Source organism: Colius striatus, unplaced genomic scaffold (assembly GCF_028858725.1).
Source record: "Colius striatus isolate bColStr4 unplaced genomic scaffold, bColStr4.1.hap1 scaffold_116, whole genome shotgun sequence".
Taxonomy (NCBI): domain Eukaryota; kingdom Metazoa; phylum Chordata; class Aves; order Coliiformes; family Coliidae; genus Colius; species Colius striatus.
In genome coordinates, this window is record NW_026908407.1 from 30,569 (window position 1) to 48,350 (window position 17,782).

Consider the following 17,782-nt stretch of genomic DNA (forward strand, 5'->3'; position numbering starts at 1 on the left):
GGGGGATCCCTGAGGTTGGTGTCCCCTCACACTGGGGGGTCCCTCAGGCTGCTGTCCCCTCACACTGGGGGGTCCCTGAGGTTGGTGTCCCCTCAGGCTGGTGTCCCCTCAGACTGGGGGATCCCTGAGGCTGGTGTCCCCTCAGACTGGGAGGGGTCCCTCAGGTTGCTGGTCCCTTCAGCCTGGTGTCCCCCCTCTTAGGCTGGTGGTCCCCATAGGCAGGAGCCCCCTCAAACTGGGGGGGTCCCTGAGGCTGGTGTCCCCCTCTTAGGCTGGTGTGTCCCCCGGCTCGTGTCCCCCCCTCAGGCTCGTGTGTCCCCCGGCTCGTGTCCCCCCCTCAGGCTCGTGCGTCCCCCCACGCCGAGGTCCCCAAAGGCCAGCGTCCCCTCAGACTACCACCCCCTCATCTCTCTGACCTCCAGGGCTGCCGCTGTCGCCGCCTCACGCCGCCGCTCCCCTCCCCCCGGCCCCGGCCCCTCCATCCTCTCCCCCCCCCCCATCCCCTCACGCCATTCCCCCCCCCCCCCCCCCCGCGCCTTTTCCCGCCTCGGCTGTTCCCGCGCCCGCCCCCTCCCCCCTCCGCGCCTGCGCGGCGCCTCCCCGCGGCCCTTCCCCTCCGCGCGTCACCCTCCCGCCGCGCTCCACGTGACTCCTTCCTCCTCCCCCTCCTCATCCTCCTCCTCCCCTCACGCCCCCCTCACCCCAATCCTCCCCGACAACCCCCCCCCACTTCCCACCCCCCAACCCACTCCCCCCCCCCCCACAGCCGCTCGCCCCCCGCCGCCGGCTCCGCCCCCCGCGCTGCAGTCTCGGGCCCCGCCGCACCGAAACGCCGCAAAGCCGCGGCCTCCGAGGCCCCGGAGCCCCGCGCTGCGGCCCCGACGCTGCGGGAGGAGCGGCAGCACCATCACCATCCCCCCCTTCCCTTCCCCTTGTCCCCCCCCTCCCCTCCACGCACCCCCTCCCCCGTTCTCCCCGTGTCCCGCCGCGGGCAAGGCCTCCGCCGGTAGGAACCCAACCCCCTCATCCCCGTTCGGCGGGGGCGGGTGGGCTGTGTGTGTGCGTGGGGGGGTTGTTGGAGCCGGGGAGGGGAGGGGGGGCGATCGGTGGTGGCGGCGGGCCGCTCCGGCACTGACCCGGCCCCCTTTTCCCTCCGTCCCTCCCTCCCTCCCTCCCTTTCGCTCCCATTGTGCTGTGGAGACAAAATGGCGGCGGGCGGCCGCGGGGCCGGGGGTGAGTGAGGGGAGGGCTGAGGGGGGAGCTGGGTGCGCGGAGCGATTTGAGGCGGTGGGATGAAGGAGGAGGCCGCCTTAACATCCATCATCTCTCCTTTACCCCTCCCGTGCCGCGCTCACCCCCCTCGCCGCCGCCCCTCGCTCCCCGTGTGGGGTTGGATTGGGGGGGGGGGGTGGGTTGAGATGGGGTGGGGAGGGTCTGGAGTTGCGGCGGGGTGAGGGTCTCGTCGTTCTTCCTTCTCCCCGCTCCGCACAGCTCCCTCCATCCCCCCGCATCCCCCTCCTCAACTCCCGCCGCCGCTTTGTTCTCGGCCGCGCTTGCAAATGGCGGCAGCGGCCCCTCCGCGCCCCCCCGGCCCTTCCCCGCTCAGCCGGGGCGGCCGCGGCCCTGGCAGGGAGCAGGGAAAGGTGGGGTTGGGGTGTGTAGGGAGGGGGGGAAAACAGGGCCAAGCCTCTTCCCCTGAGCGGGAGCACCCGCGCCTCCATGCCCTCAGGCACCTCCATGCCCTCAGGCACCTCGTCGCCTTTTCCCACCCCCCACCACCCCTCAACACGAATTGGGTGAGGTGGAAACATCCCCTGGGATGTGATTTCAATCCCATTAGGGACAGGGCCACGCTCTGCTATCCCAAACTTGTCTCTCTGGGTTCTTCTGCCATGGTTTCCTCACCCCCCCACTGCTCACTGGTACCGTTATTTGCAGCTGCTCGGCTTCTGGAGGATTTAGGTAGAGGAGAAACCCACCAAAACCCACCAAAAACCAACCAACAAACCCTCCCTACGTGGCTGCAGCTTTTGTTTGCCGTTGGCCAGGTAGCCTTGCAGTGTGGGATAGATGCTACCAGTGTCCTCAGAGCTGGAAGAGCCTGAGGACAGCATCCACCTCCTTTCCCCTTCCCCCTAAACAAAAGCTTTGTGCTCCTCCAGGCATCCCCTTCAGCTCCAGGAGGCTAAAATCGATGCAAAACGACTAATTCTTCCTTCAAACATCAAAGGCTTCCAGAACAGAATGTGGCTCTTTGCATCTGTTAAACTTCCCCCCTGATTTAAGGCACAAGTTTCGACCTTTTTGCCTTTTTATCAGTGTCTCATCCCCCTCCACAACAAACCTTTCAGAGGCTGCTCCTCTGTCAGGGGGCTCGTGGAGCAGAAAGTTTGTTGGTGGAATCCAGCTGCTGGTGGAAGCAGCAGGAGGGGAAGAGCAGAGCAAGGCTGCTGCTTCAAAGCTTCTCCTTTTTACCCCCCTCCCCTCAGATTTTAATGCTGAATGGAGCTTTCTGGAGTGTGTTGGTGGCTTTTAACTTGTCCTGTGGCTCTTTTTGCCCCCCTCTCTGCTCCAAGAGGTGCAAGTCCTGTGGTTCATCAGCTCCTGGGCTCTCACTCAGAATGAGCCTCATCCCTCTGTAGCAACCCCAGGGAGCTGGACTCTTGTTTCTCTCTCTTTTTCAGCTGCCTCAATTGGATTTCAACTCATTTCCTCCCCTTGCTTGGAAGGAAATTAAGGCAGCTTGAAGAAGGAACTGCACACAGGGTGTGTGAGTTCTTTTGGGGTCCAAGCCACAGCAGGAGCTCGCTGGGAGATGCCCAGGGGGTTCTTAGGAGGTAGCTTGGGAATAATTCTCCCTGCCCAGCAGGCACTAAGGTCTGGGTTTAATTCCAGACAAGATTTATAGCAATAGCAGGGTCGTCCTGTGCATCAGCCCCTGCAGGACAGGACTCTGAGAGGGGAAGGACATGAGCAGTGCAGGGTGGGGGGGTGTGAGGAGGGGTCTTGGTTCCTCCCCAGGCCTTTAGTGTTGTCACAGTGGCATTACCAGCAGGGATTTGGGCAGGTAACTGTTGGGTTTTATGGTGGTGCTGGTACCTTGGGCAGCTTGAGGCCGTTGGGGTGTTGTTGGTGGCATCTGTGGGATCTCCTTGGGGAGGGAAGGAGCCTCTCAGCAGCCTTTGCTTGGGAGCTCTGGAGGAACTGACTTTCCCCAGCTGTGGGGGTTTATTTTTGGAAGCTTTCCTTAATCAGGCAGCTTTGGTGTGAACTTGGTTGTGAAATGAGGTGAAACAGCTGGTGGGTGGCCTTCATCTCCCTCATCTTCAGCTGCTGCTTTGCCTACATCAAAGGCCACCTGATGACTCTCTCAGCAGCGCTGGGATGGACTCTGAGGTCGATCCAGGGGGCTGGGTGTTCATTCCAGGTCCCTTCCAGCCCCTTTAGGTTCTGTGATCAATGATTCCAGGTCAAACTAAAGACCAGGAGTTGAGCAGCTGCTGCTTTGTGCTCAGGAGCCAAGCTCTCGGTGGTTTTGGGTTGAATCTCTTGGGTGTTGGGAGTTGCTTCCCAAACCAGCTTCTCTGCTGTAAGCTGATGCTGTTTCCTTCCCTTTAAGTGAATGAAGAGACTTGATGCAGCCACCAAACTCCTGTTGATCCTCACTGAAAGCAAAACAATGGTTTACTTTGGGGCCCTAACGTGAATTTGGGGTGAAAAAAAGCAACGTTAGGGCAAAGAGATCTTTCCCAAGTGGCGAGAGTGATGCCAGCCTGGCTCTGTGCCTCGGGCTGTCCCCTTCCTGCACACACTGATGGCTTTCCTGGGGCAGGCTGCCCTGCTGTGTGCTTTGGGGAGGGTTCATTTGCTTTGGAAACACGAGCCAGAGGGAAAACAGTTTGGGTTGGAAAGGGAATGAGGAGCCAGAATGATGGGGATGAGAAGGGGAAGTGGAGCCGGGGGGAGGTCGGATAAGGCAGCCAGGCTGGTAAACGAGCGTTTCTTCGTTAAGCTGCTGGGCAATTAACACTAAACCCTCTGTGAGGGTGGCCTGGGCAGGTTGGGGTGCCAGCCCTGTGCCAGAGCTGGCTGTGGGCAGCATTTGGGGGGCTGGAGGAGAGAGCTGGGCTTTGGGTAACGGCTTTGCTGCTGCGTGGTTGCTGGTGTGTGCTTCCCGTTGGCAATGCCACTGGGTCCCTCCTGGGCCTGCATAGCTGGCTGTGGGGGTGGGCCACACACTAGCTAATTAGCCAGCACTGCTAACGAGCTTTCTCTTGCTTTCAGACTCCAGAGCAGCGTGGTGCTGGTGCAATCTTTTGGGTGCAAGGATCTAAATAGGCACGTTTCGATCTCTCGGACAGCTGTTGGAAAGCAAAAATGGTAAGGGGGGGGGGGAAATGGACAACCCCTGGAGGTTTTGGGGCTGGTGATTTGGGTTCTCATGGGGGGTTTAGCCCTGGCTGGGTGCCAGGTGCCCACCAAGTTGTAATGTTGCTCCCTCCCCCCTGTTAAAGTGGACAGGGGAGAGAGAGGGAGATGATGAGAGGTTTGTGAGTGGAGGTGAGGGCAGGGAGACCACTCAGCAATTAGCATCAGGGGTAAAACCAGCCCTCAGCTTGTGGGGGAAAGGATTTGATTTCTCACTGAACCCATGAGAAGAGGGAGATGAGAAACCAAAGGCCTGGGGTGTGTGTGTGACGTGGTGCCCAAACCCCTCTTCCAGCGCCCGATGCGGATCTTTGTGAACGACGACCGGCACGTGATGGCCAAACACTCGGCCGTGTACCCCACGCAGGAGGAGCTGGAGGCTGTGCAGAACATGGTGTCCCACACTGAGAGGGCTCTCAAAGCTGTGTCTGACTGGATTGATGAGCAGGAGAAAGTCAGTGGGGAGCAGCCAGAGCCAGAGTCCATGGAGACAGCGGCCGAGGAGGAGAACAAGGAAGGAGGGTGAGAAATGGTGGCTGCCTGAATCGTGGCTCCTTCTTGCTTTGAGGGGGGATCCATCTGGACAAGCTGCTGTGTCTGGAATGAGCAGGAGTGTGGGGTTGAAGTGGCTTTTCCCTTGCAGGTGTAGGAGATGTGATCCCTGAGTGGGGTGGGTGCTCCCCACTGACGGTGGCCTCTGTCTTTGCAGGGATCAGAAGGCCACGGAGCAGCTGACGAGGACCCTGCGTGGGGTGATGCGTGTGGGGCTGGTGGCAAAAGGCCTTTTACTGAAGGGAGACTTGGACCTTGAGCTGGTTCTTTTGTGCAAAGACAAACCCACCACAGATCTGCTGGAGAAAGTGGCCGACAATCTCGGAGTCCAGCTCGCTGTGAGTAAAACCTGCTGGGGCTGGTGTGAGCAGGCACCATAGCTTGGAAGGGGTTAAAGTAAACCCCACTGGGGATGCTTTGATACCTTTTTCTGCCTTGGAAAGGTCATTTTCACAGCCATGGAATTTCCACAGGCTTACTTTCGATGGTGCTGGAATTGCCTTGTTAAACCAGCACCACTTATTAGCTGGAGTTTGGTTCCTGGAAGCTTGTTTTTGGTAGAAAAAGATGATAGAGTCATAAAATCCCAGACTGGGAGAGATTGGAAGGGTTGGGCAGGGAGAGATGGAGTGAAATTCAACGAGAGCAAGTGTAGAGTCTTATATCTGGGAAAGAACAACCCCAGGTTGGGGAATGAACTCAGAGAGTTGTGTAGGGGAAAGGAGCTGGTGGGCAGCAGGATGAGCCCGAGCCAGCAACGTGGCCAGGAAGGGCAGTGGGAGCCTGGTGGGGGCATTGAGTGTGGGCAATGGGTCAGAGAGGTTCTGCTCTGCCCTGTGAGACCACAGCTGGGATGTTGTGGCCAGCTCTGGGCCCCTCAGTTGCAGGACAGGGAGCTGTGGAGAGAGCTCAGCACAGGGCACAGGGATGCTGAAGGGAGTGGAACCTTGTGCTGAAAGGCTGAGGGAGCTGGGGCTCTGCAGCTTGGACAGGAGCAGCCTGAGGGCTGAGCTCAGTCATGTCTCCAAGTGTCAGGAGGATGGAGCCAAGGGCTGGATGATCCAGAGCAGCCTGAGGGGTGACCTCAGTCGTATCTCCAAGTGTGAGGAGGATGGAGCCAAGAGCTGGATGATCCAGCGCAGCTCCCACCTAGATCAGGTCACACAGGAGCTCGTCCAGGCGGGTTTTGAAGACCTCCAGAGAAGGAGCCTCCACACCCTCCCTGGGCAGCCTGGGCCACGTGGCAAATGACTCTGAAACCACTCAGGTGGTTTCTAAGTGGTGAATCTCTTGTTTTCAGGCCATCACCGAGGACAAATACGAAATCATCCAGTCGGTGGGTGACGCCGCCATCGTCATCAAGAACACGAAGGAGCCGCCCTTGTCCCTGACCATCCACCTGACTTCTCCTGTAGTCAGAGAAGAGATGGAGAAACAGTTAGCTGGAGGTATGGGAGCCTGAACACTGCCAGCAGCCACGTTCCCAGTGCTGAGTTCCCAGTTAAAGCGTGCTCTTCAGTCTCAGCTCTTCAGCTTCAGCCGGGGGCTGCAGCGATTGTTTCTGTGCGGATCCCAGGCTCCAGCCTCACGAGGTCACAGCTGATTCAGGCTGAGCTTCTGAAACTGGGGAGCACCTTTCAGATGGGATTTGGTTTTCATTTCCTTTTTGCTCTGTTTCTTTTCGTTTCACCCTCCTTTTGGGTTTTTTGACTTTGGGCCTTTAGTTCACCAAAACACGTGGTGTCGTTGTTTCGTACCCAGCCGTGTCAGGGGCCTGCACAGGGACAGCTGAAACACAAACCACATCTGGTTAAAGAAACCCAAACAGAACCCCAAAAACAACCCCAAAAAAAACCAACAGCTCTCGAAGGCTTCTTGTTAATGAGTTGCATGTCCATGAGATTGGGTGTCTCACCCCGTTTGTGTTGCAGCAAGAACGACGGGTGCTCCGGGTCGCCTCTGTTTGGCTGTTTCATCAGCCGAGGGAAGTGCTGGATTGCAGGAAGTGTGGAGGCAAGAGTTCTGCATCAATTTAGCTTCTCCAAATTCCCTTTGGGAGGAGAATTCCCAGACCTGGTTTTGGTGGTTTGGTGTGGTTAAGTCTCGGCTCTGGAAGGCCGAGAGGCTCTGTGCCACCAGCCTTATCTAAAACCCCGCTCTGGGAGAAACCTTGCTCTTGTTTCTCAAAGTGGATCTTGAGTTTTGCTGCAGCACAGACTGGAAGGTTTTCTCTTTGTGCTCTTTTTTTTTTTGCCTGTCTATGGTTTTTTTTGATATCTGACCTCGTCTACCAAGCCTCTAGTTTGTCAATTTTAGGGACGCTGGACCTTTGACCAACAGGACGCTCTCTGTCACGGCCTGGGGCCAGGGCAGCCGAGCCTTACGGGCGGAGGGGCTTCCCAAAGCTGCTGTTTTTATTTTACCTCCCCTTTCCTCACCCCTTCAACTCCCTCCAAAGCTTCAAATGCAGCGTGGGGGAAAGTTCCCTTTTGGATTTCCCTTTCTTACTCTTCCGGCTGGCCTCGCACGCCGCCGCCTCATCCCAGTCGGGAAGGATTTCTGGCCTCCTCTCTCCTCCAGCCTCACACCCCTTCCACCACCAACCACCTCCCAGAAGCGATTCCAGTCCATCCCAATCCATTGACCTTCCACCCTCACCATCCTCCATCCCCCCCCTCTACTGCAGCTTCAAGCTGCACCCCCCACGCTCCGGTGTCCAGCTCGCTGCGCACCCACCCACCCCCCCACCCACCCCAACTCTTACAAGCATCGAGCCCAGGATGTTTTTGGGAGCCTCAGCTGCCCGTTAGGAAGCTGCCTCATCCCCTCTCCGCCCGACAGAACCCCCTTGGTCAAACTGTGCCTTGTCTTCTTATTCCATCCACGACTAGAAACGCTATCAGTCACCGACTCCCCGGACGTTCTGGACAGGCAGAAATGCCTTGCTGCCTTGGCGTCACTGCGACACGCCAAGTGGTTCCAGGTTTGCATTTTGTTCTTATACTTGTCTTTTTGAGTAGAAAAGAGAGACTGTAAAACATATTAAGGGGCTAACTTTTCTATTTGTTGTGGTTTTTCTTTGGTTGTCCTTGTTGTTCTCGTTACTTAAAGTGCTCCTTAAGGTCAGGCGGTAGCTCAGGCGCTGCGTTTGGCGTCTGTGGCAGGGGGCAGCTGCTAAAGGAGCACTTAAAAGTGAATGAAACCTTCAGAAGGAGCTTTTTCTTTAATGAGTAGATGTGTAGCTGCTGCTTTGTGTTAAGAGTAACGATGCCCTTTGTCCACTGAGGTTACTGTTGTGAGAACCCGCTTGTTTACCCTTGGCAAAGTAGCACCACAAACCAGAAATGAATGTGTCTGCCAAGGAGCAGCTTTTTGGGGTGGGGGCCTCTTGGTAAAGGTGTCTCTTGCTTCCCATTCCTCTCCCAGGCCAGGGCTAACGGCCTGAAGTCGTGTGTCATAGTGATCCGAGTGCTGCGAGACCTGTGTACTCGGGTTCCTACCTGGGCTCCGCTCAGAGGATGGGTAATTCTTCCCTCTTTGCTGCTTTTCTTGGGGGAAAGGGGTGTTGGTAGAGCTTCTGCCAGCCAGTGGTCAGCTCTCACACAGTCACAGGGGTTGGAAAGGGAGCTCTAGAGATCACTGAGTCCAACCTCCCCCTGCTAAAGCAGATCCAGCCTAGCTCAGCTCTCACAGCAACGCGTCCGGGTGGGTTTTGTCTCCACACCCACGAGGGGTTTAAGTGCTACAGTCACTGAGCTGGGGGAGGGTTTCATCCTTTGTGTGAAGCAGCTCCCAAACCCCTTTTTTTTCCCCTCCTTTGGCACCTCTCACTTTCCCAACCTTCACCTTTTCAGCCCCTGGAGCTGCTGTGTGAGAAATCCATCGGCACTGCCAACAGACCGATGGGCGCCGGCGAGGCGCTGAGGAGGGTCCTGGAGTGCCTGGCCTCAGGCATCGTCATGCCAGGTTAGGTGCTTCTCTGCATTTCTACCTGGCCAAACAGAGTGCAGTCAGAGCTTGGTGGGGGCAGTTCACCTGTGAGAAACCCCCTTCTCCCTGCCACCACCACTGCAAACCCCCCCCGGCCCCAGCCTACACGGGTCCGTTACCGTAGGGCACGTGGTCGTTCAGAGCTCCGGACCCAGGGCCTTTAAACTAAGCCCCCCCTCACCCTGTAGAGACAAAAGAGTTCCTCCAGGCTTGGTTCCCTGAGTGGTTGTGACCAGCTTTCACTGTGAAATCCTTCCGTGTCCCTTAGCCCAGGCGAGCTGGACGTTGGACGGATCGTGTCGGTCCGTGTGCTCCGAGACATGGGTGTTGATTTGATGCCGAGGCAATTCTTAGTTTAGTCTCTTTAGGAAACACCAGGATAATTCTCTGCATATCTTCCTTGTTTCCTGCCTTCAGATGGTTCTGGTATTTATGATCCTTGTGAAAAAGAAGCCACTGATGCTATTGGGCATCTAGACAGACAACAAAGGGAAGATATCACACAGAGTGCTCAGGTATAGTTTTGACTACAGATGTTACGAAAACTTAAACCAGTTCCACTGACTCTGAACTCCCATGTTGGTTTGATGGTAGTTTAGTAACCTCCTGGAGGTCACTGTGTAACTTGTTTAATCTCTAGTGGAGTTAAAAAGCAAATACAAACGGGTCCCACACCGAGAAGGAGATGTTACAGCTGAAAGCAGCATAAAAAGCCTCAGGTTTTAAATAGCCACTTGCTACCACGAGCCCTGTTTGGGGTCTGAACCTCCACCCAAACGATTCAGAGAGTCCTTCATTGGTTTAACTCCAAACCTGATGAGGATGTTCCTGTGTAGGGGTGGGTAGAGTGGTGCTGTCTGGAACTGTGCAGGGAACGAGTGAGGCTTTGCTGGAGCCTCTTGCCCATCCTGGTAACACGTGTTTCATCTTTCTAGCACGCTCTCAGACTTGCTGCTTTTGGTCAGCTCCATAAAGTCTTGGGGATGGATCCTCTGCCATCCAAAATGCCCAAGAAACCAAAGAACGAGAACCCCATTGATTATACTGGTAGGTGCTTGGGGTGGGGGGGTGGGAAACACACCACCAGAGGTGGAAATAAAAGGAGCTGATTGTGTGAAGCTGCTGGTGCCAGAAAACAGGACACTGACAGAGGGGTTTGTGGTGCTTGTTACAGTCCAGATCCCTCCCAGTACAACCTATGCCGTCACCCCCATGAAGCGTCCGATGGAGGAGGATGGGGAAGAGAAATCTCCCAGCAAGAAGAAAAAGAAGATTCAGAAAAAAGGTATTGAGTTAACGAGAGGTAGGTACAAAAAGGGGCCTGGGAAGCTCTTCTGGGGCTTTGGGAAGCTCTTCTTGGGCTTTGGGAAGCTCTTCTTGGGGCCTGGGAAGCTCTTCTGGGGCCTGGGAAGCTCTTCTAGGGCTTGGGAAGCTCTTGCAGGCGTTGGGGCTTGGGGGATGCTGTAGATGAGGGTGATGATGGGGTGCCTGGAGTTGCAAGACAGCCCCACTCCTGGCTCTAAGGTCTTCACTTGGTGTAGCTTGAGCTCTGGCAAGGAGGAAGACACAGCTGGGAGCTTGTGTGAGATCAGTTGTGCTGCTTTCCAGGTGGTGACAAACAGCCACAAACTGGTGCTTTGCTTTTTGTTATCAGAGGAAAAACTCGAACCTCCCCAGGCCATGAATGCCCTGATGAAACTCAACCAGCTAAAACCTGGCCTCCAGTACAAACTGGTCTCTCAGACTGGGCCTGTCCACGCTCCCATCTTCACCATGTCTGTGGAGATCGATGGCAGCACCTTCGAGGCGTCGGGACCTTCCAAGAAGACGGCCAAGTTGCACGTGGCAGTGAAGGTGAGAGATGCATTCTGTGTGTTCTGGGCTCTCCTTTGGGTTAAAAGTTGAGAAACCAGCCAGGTTTGATGGTGATGAGGGTGAACCCAAAGCTGGAGCTGCAGCTGTGGGGTTGGGGAGCTGCAGCTGTGGGGTTGGGGAGCTGCAGCTTGTGGGTTGGGGAGCTGCAGCTTGTGGGGTTGGGGAGCTGCAGCTTTGGGTTGAGGAGCTGCAGCTTTGGGTTGAGGAGCTCCAGTTTGGGTTGAGGAGCTCCAGTTTGGGTCACAGACCCTTCAGAACAGGGTGGGGAGAAGCGAACCAGCGTGAGAGTTGTGTGTGAAGCCTCAGGGCAGAGGATGGCCTGTCTCCCAGGGCTTAAAGTGGATCATTGTGGAATCATTATGGTTGGAAAAGAACTTGGAAGATGATGGAGTCCAAGCACAAGCCCAGCATTTGGGGAATGGCCAGGAGCAGAGCTAACAGAGCAGCTTGCTTCAAGTATTTACCCCCACGTGGGCAGGGCACAGGAGAGCTGGCGCTTCCTTTGAGGCCAGTGCTGTCCCATGACCTCTCCAAACCCTCTTTCTCCCAGGTGTTGCAAGACATGGGCTTACCCACAGGGGTGGAAGGCAAAGAGTCTGGCAAAGGAGACGAATCAGCAGAGGAAACAGAACAGAAACCCGTGGTGGTTGCTCCTCCTCCCGTCGTAGAAGCCGTGTCGACCCCCACTGCTGCGTCCCCTCCTTCAGATCAAACCCCCGAGGTGAGCTCAGCCAGGGGAGGGGATGGCAGGCTGGGAAGGAGCTGGAAGGGCCCTCTGGACATTGCAAAGCCTTGTAGAGCAGGTTCCTTTCCATCAGAGGGCACAGGGTGGTGCTGTGGGACCCGCAGCAGCAGGTTGCTGTTGGGGCGCTCGGTGCCCTTCGCTTCGGATTAACTGCAGCCATCAACGTACCTCCCAGAGCACGTGCTCTGTCGTGGCCTTGGGGCCCTTCAGGCCTTCACCTCCTGCTTCTCTGCTTCCAGAATGTGAAGCAACAGGGACCAATTCTGACTAAACATGGCAAGAACCCCGTGATGGAGCTGAACGAGAAGCGGCGCGGGCTCAAGTACGAGCTCATCTCCGAGACGGGCGGCAGCCACGACAAGCGCTTCGTCATGGAGGTGAGGTGGCTGCTGCTCCTCTCCCTCTGCCCTCCTCCCTGCTCCAGCACAGCTGGGACAGCCCAGGACTTCCCTCAGGAGCCCTAAAAGACTCAGGAGGAACCTAAAAGCTTTAAGTGATGGGACAGTTTGGGTTGGAGGAGGCTTTTTAAAGTCCCAGCTGCCAGGGGAGAGGTGTTTCTGCTGCATTGTCCTGCTCAGACCTTTGTCCACCTGGAGCTTGAACTTGTCCAAGCTGTGGCATTATCTGCAGGTTAAAAAGTGCTTGGTGGTACCAAACAGCAGCTTGAAAGGGCTGAGTCCTGCCTGTGGGTCACTCTGTGGGTCACTCCAACCCCATGCAGTGCTGCAGGCTGGGGCAGAGGAGCTGCAAAGCTGCTGGGGAGGGTGTTGAAGAGGAGCCAGGAGGGTGCCCAGAGGGGAAGGAGGCTGGTGGCAGCAGGAGCAGGGCAGGGACTGTCCCCTGTGCTGAGCCCTGGGGAGGCCACAGCTCCAGGGCTGGGGGCAGGGTTGGGCCCCTCACTCACTGCCACAGGGACACTGAGGGGCTGCAGCTGGGGAAGGGGCTGAGGGAATGGGGGTGCTGAGCCTGGAGAAGAGGAGGCTGAGGGGAGACCTTTTGTCCTTTGCAAAGGTGGAGGTTGATGGGCAGAAATTCCAAGGAGCTGGCTCGAATAAGAAGGTGGCAAAAGCCTACGCTGCCCTGGCTGCTCTGGAGAAGCTGTTCCCAGATGCTCCTGTTGCCATTGAGCAAAACAAGAAGAAGAGAGCCCCAGTGCCAGCCAGGGGAGGACCCAAGTTTGCAGTAAAAGTAAGTAGATGCCCAGCTGGGCCAGCTTTGGGGTGCAGGGAGGGTCCTGTGGCACCGTGGCCTCGTGCTCTGCGGTTCCAACCCCTGTTTTGGGAGGGGGAGGTTGTGTGTGGAGGGAAAGTGGAGTCTGCTAATGGCTGTTGAGCTCAAAAGCAGAAACACCATCGAGTTTTCTAGCAGACAGCCTCTTTTTTCCCCCTCCTGGGCATCACCCTGTGTGTGGTACCCACTGCCCTTGCTCTTACCCCAGCCCCTCACCCTTCCCAGCCCGTCAGGAGCTGCAGCTTGTGGGTTGGGGGGCTGCAGCTTGTGGGTTGGGGGGCTGCAGCTTGTGGGTTGGGGGGCTGCAGCTTGTGGGTTGGGGGGCTGCAGCTTGTGGGTTGGGGAGCTGCAGCTTGTGGGTTGGGGAGCTGCAGCTGTGGGGTTGGGGAGCTGCAGCTTGTGGGGTTGGGGGGCTGCAGCCTGTGGGTTGAGGAGCTTCAGTTTGGGTTGAGGAGCTGCAGCTGTGGGTTTTTCACCTGGGAGGCAGTGTTTTGGGAGTCCAGCTGCTAATGACTTGTGTCTCCTCCTCTCAGCAGCACAACCCAGGGTTTGGCATGGGGGGTCCCATGCACAACGAGGTGCCCCCACCCCCCAACATGCGCGGCCGGGGCCGGGGCGGCAACATGCGCGGCCGGGGCAGGGGCAGAGGCGGCTTCGGCGGCAACCACGGCGGCTACATGAACGCAGGTGAGTCCTCTCCTGTGCCTCCCACCCTCAGCAAGCTGCCAAAGCCCTGGGGGAGGGTTCAGCCTGGAGGAAAGGAGGCTGAGGGGAGAGCTTTTCCCTCCCCAGAGCTGCCTGCAGCGGGGTTGTTATGAGATCTCTCGTCCCGAGGGATGGGATGAAACAGCCTCGAGTGTCCCCAGGGGAGGGTCAGGTGTGAGCTGGGGACAAATGTCTGCCCCAAAGGGCTGTTGGGTGCTGCTCCCTGTCCCTGGAGACACCCCAGAGCTGTGGGGCTGAGGGACAGGGGTTAGTGGGGGAGGTTGTTTTGTGCTTCAGGAGCTTCAAGGTCATTCCCAACCTCAACCATTCGCTGATTTACCCCAGATGCCAAGAGGCAGATTAATCCCCAGCACCATTTCACCCTGTCCTGGAGCAGGATGGGAAACACAAGACCTTTGTGCTTTGATTCCCTCTCATGGAAGCATTTTGTTCCCCTCTAGGCTCTGGCTATGGCAGCTATGGCTATGGAGGGAACTCAGCCACAGCAGGCTACAGTAAGTGCTTTCCTTTTCACCTTTAAATGTGGAAAGCTTGTTGGTGTGAGGCTGAGCAAATGCCCCTCTTGAGGAGCTCTGTGTCTGTGGTGGGGGTTTGTTTGGAGTGAGAGGTAAAAGCTGACTGGTGTTACTGGTTCAGAAGCTTCCAAACCCAGGTGACTTCACCTTTCAAACACTGAAGGGTTTCAGTTTCTCTGCTTTAAGCCACGTGAAGCCATCAGCCACACTTTGCAGGGCTCATTTTCCCCCCCTCCCCCTCTGAAAACACCCAACCTTTGGCCTTTGAGGGATGAAAAACCCCTTCAGCTGGGGATGGGGTTGGGGGAGGAGATACAGGAGCAGAGAGATCTAAGAACCACCCAGCTTTTCAGATTGTGCCACGTCCTGCCCCCTCTTCCCAAAGAATTCTAATTGATTCTTTTTTGTTTCTTCTCTGCTCTGTCTCTCCCCCTTTTGTAGGTGACTTTTTCACAGACTGCTCCGGCTATCATGATTTTGGGGCTTCCTAGATGATCCAAAAAGCATTGCACACCAAAAACAAACCCCCACCCCCCAAAATAAACCCCCCAAAACCCCCCCAAGTCTTTCTTTTTTAACTCCAATTCCCTCCCAACTCCACAAAGTGTTGGTGCCACGTCCCTCAGCTTCACTGGCCTCCTGCACCGTGGCTTTTCACCGCAGCTTTGGGCTCTCAAACCCTCTTTAAACCCTCCAGAACCTTTTTAAAGCACCGTGGGCAGGGTCAAATGATTCCAATTTGCCTTTGAAACTCGGACCCAGTGTGGAGGAGGGAGGGGAAATAAAGCCCTCAGCACTGCTCCAAGGAGATTCCCACCAAACCAAGCAGCCTGCCTTCATTTTTGCTTCTTATGGAAAGCATTTCTTAACCAAACTGGAGTGGTTTTTGGTCTCTTAACCTGCTGCTTTTTGTCCTCAATTCCCAGTGTGTGGTTGGTTGGGTTTTGTACACTGTGTGTGTGTGTGAGCCTGTTAATAAATCCTGGGAAAGGCTTTTTGTTTCCTCCTCCTCCTCTGGAGCTCAGCCCAGCTTTCCCAAGCATGTGAAACTGGTGACTTTGTGTGGGGAATTGTGTTGTAAAAAACCCCAACCCTGCATCCTTTGTGTGGAGGGGGGAGGAGGGAGAAGGGGGCCTTTGGGGCTGGGAGCTTGGTGCTAAGGAGGTATTGTGATTGTTTCTGAGCCTGAGCCAATAAACACCCAGGAATTAGGGGTTATGGTGTAAAAAAAACCCTCATTATGGTCATGGGGGGAAAAAGGGCTTTCCTGAGCCAGGCCTGAAGCACAGCCCAGCACAGCAGCACTGGAGGGTGTCACCAGAAGAGGGAACCCTGAGGAGTTTCACCAGGCAAGTCTCTGGATTCCAAGTGTTTCCTGCTCCTTGGGCCTTTTGTTTCCCCAACTGTGTGTCCTGGAGGCTTTTAATTTGCATCTGCTTAACTCTGGAGGCTTTGTGGGATGTGATGAAACCTCCCCCAGACTGAAAGGAAACACCCCAGAGGTGTTCAGCTGATGCTTGAGGAAGCTCTGAGATCCCACTTCTCATCCCAGGGGAGAAGATCCTGTGCTGAAGGAGGGAAAACTCCCTTGCCAGGGTAACCCACCTCCTCTGGCTGCTTTTATCCCTTGGCTTTGATTTGGTGGAGGGGAGGAAAAGTGGAGCCAAACCTGGTGTCAACCAGCAGTGAAATGAAAGAGGAGCTGAGATGAAACTGCAGAAATAAGGGCTCAGGAGAGACCCAACTGCCAGCAGCTGCAGCTTGGTGTGAGCTGTGGGGATGCTCCAGCCCCAGGGCTTTTGTGCAGGGGAGAAATAAACAACCCAGATGGAGAGAAGCTTCCTGCAGCAGTGCAGCTCAGCTCTGAGCTCTGCAGAACAAGAGGGGGAAGAGCCCCTTGTGCAGAAAATCGAGGGAGCGATGAGGGATGGAAAGTGAAGCTCACCACATGCTCTTCACACCACAGACACTTGAGTTTGGGAGCCACACTGGCTGTTTTGCCTTTGCCAGGAGCCATCCTGGTGCTTTCCACCTGGAGTTGCAGCAGCCAAAGGGCAGCTCTTACTCTTTTTGTCTCCTTTTGAGCTGGGCTCTGTGTCAGAGGAGGCAGATCCTCCTCTCTCTGTGCCCTCAGTGTGTTTTGGGTTGGACTCCAGCAGCTTTTCTTCCTCAAAAAGAGGTTCAATCTCAAAGAGTCTCGAGTCTGGCTGTGGAGTAAATGTGCTCCCACTCACCCCAGTACAAAGAGACACCTCAGAGCTCATCCTGCAGGAGCAGAACCCCTGAGCTGTGGCGCTGCTGAGAGATTGAATGACTCGGGGCCAGCTGCTGCTGCGTCTCCGCAGGGTTTTGATCCTTTCACAAGTTCCTGGTGACCTCAGATGCAAGAGGCAGCACTTCAATCTGGAGTTAAATACACTGAGGCACACACACACACACCCCTTAATTTCCCCTGGCTCTGTGCCACCCTGGGCAGATGGTTTGGTGCCGTGGGGTCACCCACCTGCCAGGAATTGTTGCTCATGGGAACCCAGCTTCTTCCTCATCAGGCTTTTGAGCAGCACATGGTAAATCTTTGCTGAGCAGTGAAGCGAAGAACCACTTGTTCCTGTGGCTGGGAGGGTGTGAAACCACCACTCCCTGAGCCTGGGGAGGTGCTGGAATGGCAGCACCACGGTGTTTCCCACTTCCTCTGCCTGACCCCAGCTCTTTGTCCTTGAGCCTGGGAGCGAACAGCTCCATAACCCTGGTGTAAAAACCGTGCTGTCATATCTCACCATCCTTAACCCTTCAAATACCCCCCCTGGGAAAGGAAAGGCCCATCCCCCACTCACCTTTTCCTCTCTGTTCAGGCCAATTCTACAGCAACGGCGGCCACTCCAACTCGGGCAGCGGCGGAGGCGGCGGCGGAGGCTCCTCCTACGGCTCCTACTACCAGGGGGGTGACAACTACAACTCCCCAGTTCCCCCCAAACATGGAGGGAAGAAACAGCAGCACGGGGGCCAGCAGAAACCTTCCTATGGCTCTGGTTACCAGTCCCACCAAGGTCAACAGCAACAGTCCTACAACCAAAACCAATACGGCAACTACGGCCCGCCGCAGGGCAAGCAGAAGGGCTACAACCACGGCCAGGGCAACTATTCCTCCTACTCCAACTCCTACAACTCGCCTGGTGGAGGGGGCTCTGACTACAACTACGAGAGCAAATTCAGTGAGTGCTGCTTGGCTTGGTCTGGGGAGTCAAACCTTGCAGCTGAGGAGAAATTGAGGTGCTTGGTCCTGCAGAAAGGAACCAGCGGTGGGATGGGGGGTGGGAAACGGTTCTGAACGGAAAGAAGGGAGATTGAGCCCAAATCTGGGGAGGAAATTGATGTGGGTGAAGGTGGTGGGATGCTGGCAGAGGCTGCCAGGGTTGGTCAGGGCTTGGAGCAGCCTGGTCTGGGGTGAATGTTTGTGCTGAGGGGTGGGAGCTGAGGAGCTTTGAAGGTCCTTTACCCCTAAACCCTCCCGTTGTCCCGTGGTTTTAGAGCTGCTGAGATCATCAGTGGGCTGGGACAGCTTAAGAGGAAAAGATGGTGGGGCCTGGGGCTGTTGGAGAAGGTTGAGGGGTGACCTCATCACTTCAGAGTCCCTCCAGAGTGGGTGTCAGGAGGACGTGGGGACACTTTGTTGTGGGGTGACAGGACAGGCTGGGGGACAAAAAATTCCACCTAAACACAA

The 17,782-nt window shown here is 56.3% G+C and overlaps 1 protein-coding gene across 3 annotated transcripts; it reads left to right on the forward strand.

The window, feature by feature from the left end:
- Positions 1-1,135: 1,135 nt before the first annotated feature.
- Positions 1,136-15,085, forward strand: ILF3 (interleukin enhancer binding factor 3). Of its 3 annotated transcripts, none has more exons than XM_062019700.1 (18): positions 1,136-1,233; positions 4,285-4,380; positions 4,724-4,950; positions 5,138-5,318; positions 6,281-6,428; positions 7,872-7,963; positions 8,407-8,502; positions 8,835-8,946; positions 9,388-9,485; positions 9,906-10,017; positions 10,145-10,273; positions 10,625-10,824; positions 11,396-11,566; positions 11,830-11,967; positions 12,602-12,778; positions 13,354-13,507; positions 13,987-14,040; positions 14,503-15,085. In XM_062019700.1, the coding sequence occupies exons 2-18, from the start codon at positions 4,378-4,380 to the stop codon at positions 14,550-14,552; spliced, it is 2,142 nt and encodes a 713-aa protein (XP_061875684.1). In that variant the 5' UTR covers positions 1,136-1,233; positions 4,285-4,377; the 3' UTR covers positions 14,553-15,085. The 3 variants fall into 3 exon arrangements, with proteins under 3 accessions (XP_061875684.1, XP_061875685.1, XP_061875686.1); XM_062019701.1 differs by having other exon boundaries at positions 10,145-10,255; XM_062019702.1 differs by having other exon boundaries at positions 10,145-10,255; positions 13,357-13,507.
- The last annotated feature ends 2,697 nt before the right edge of the window (positions 15,086-17,782 follow it).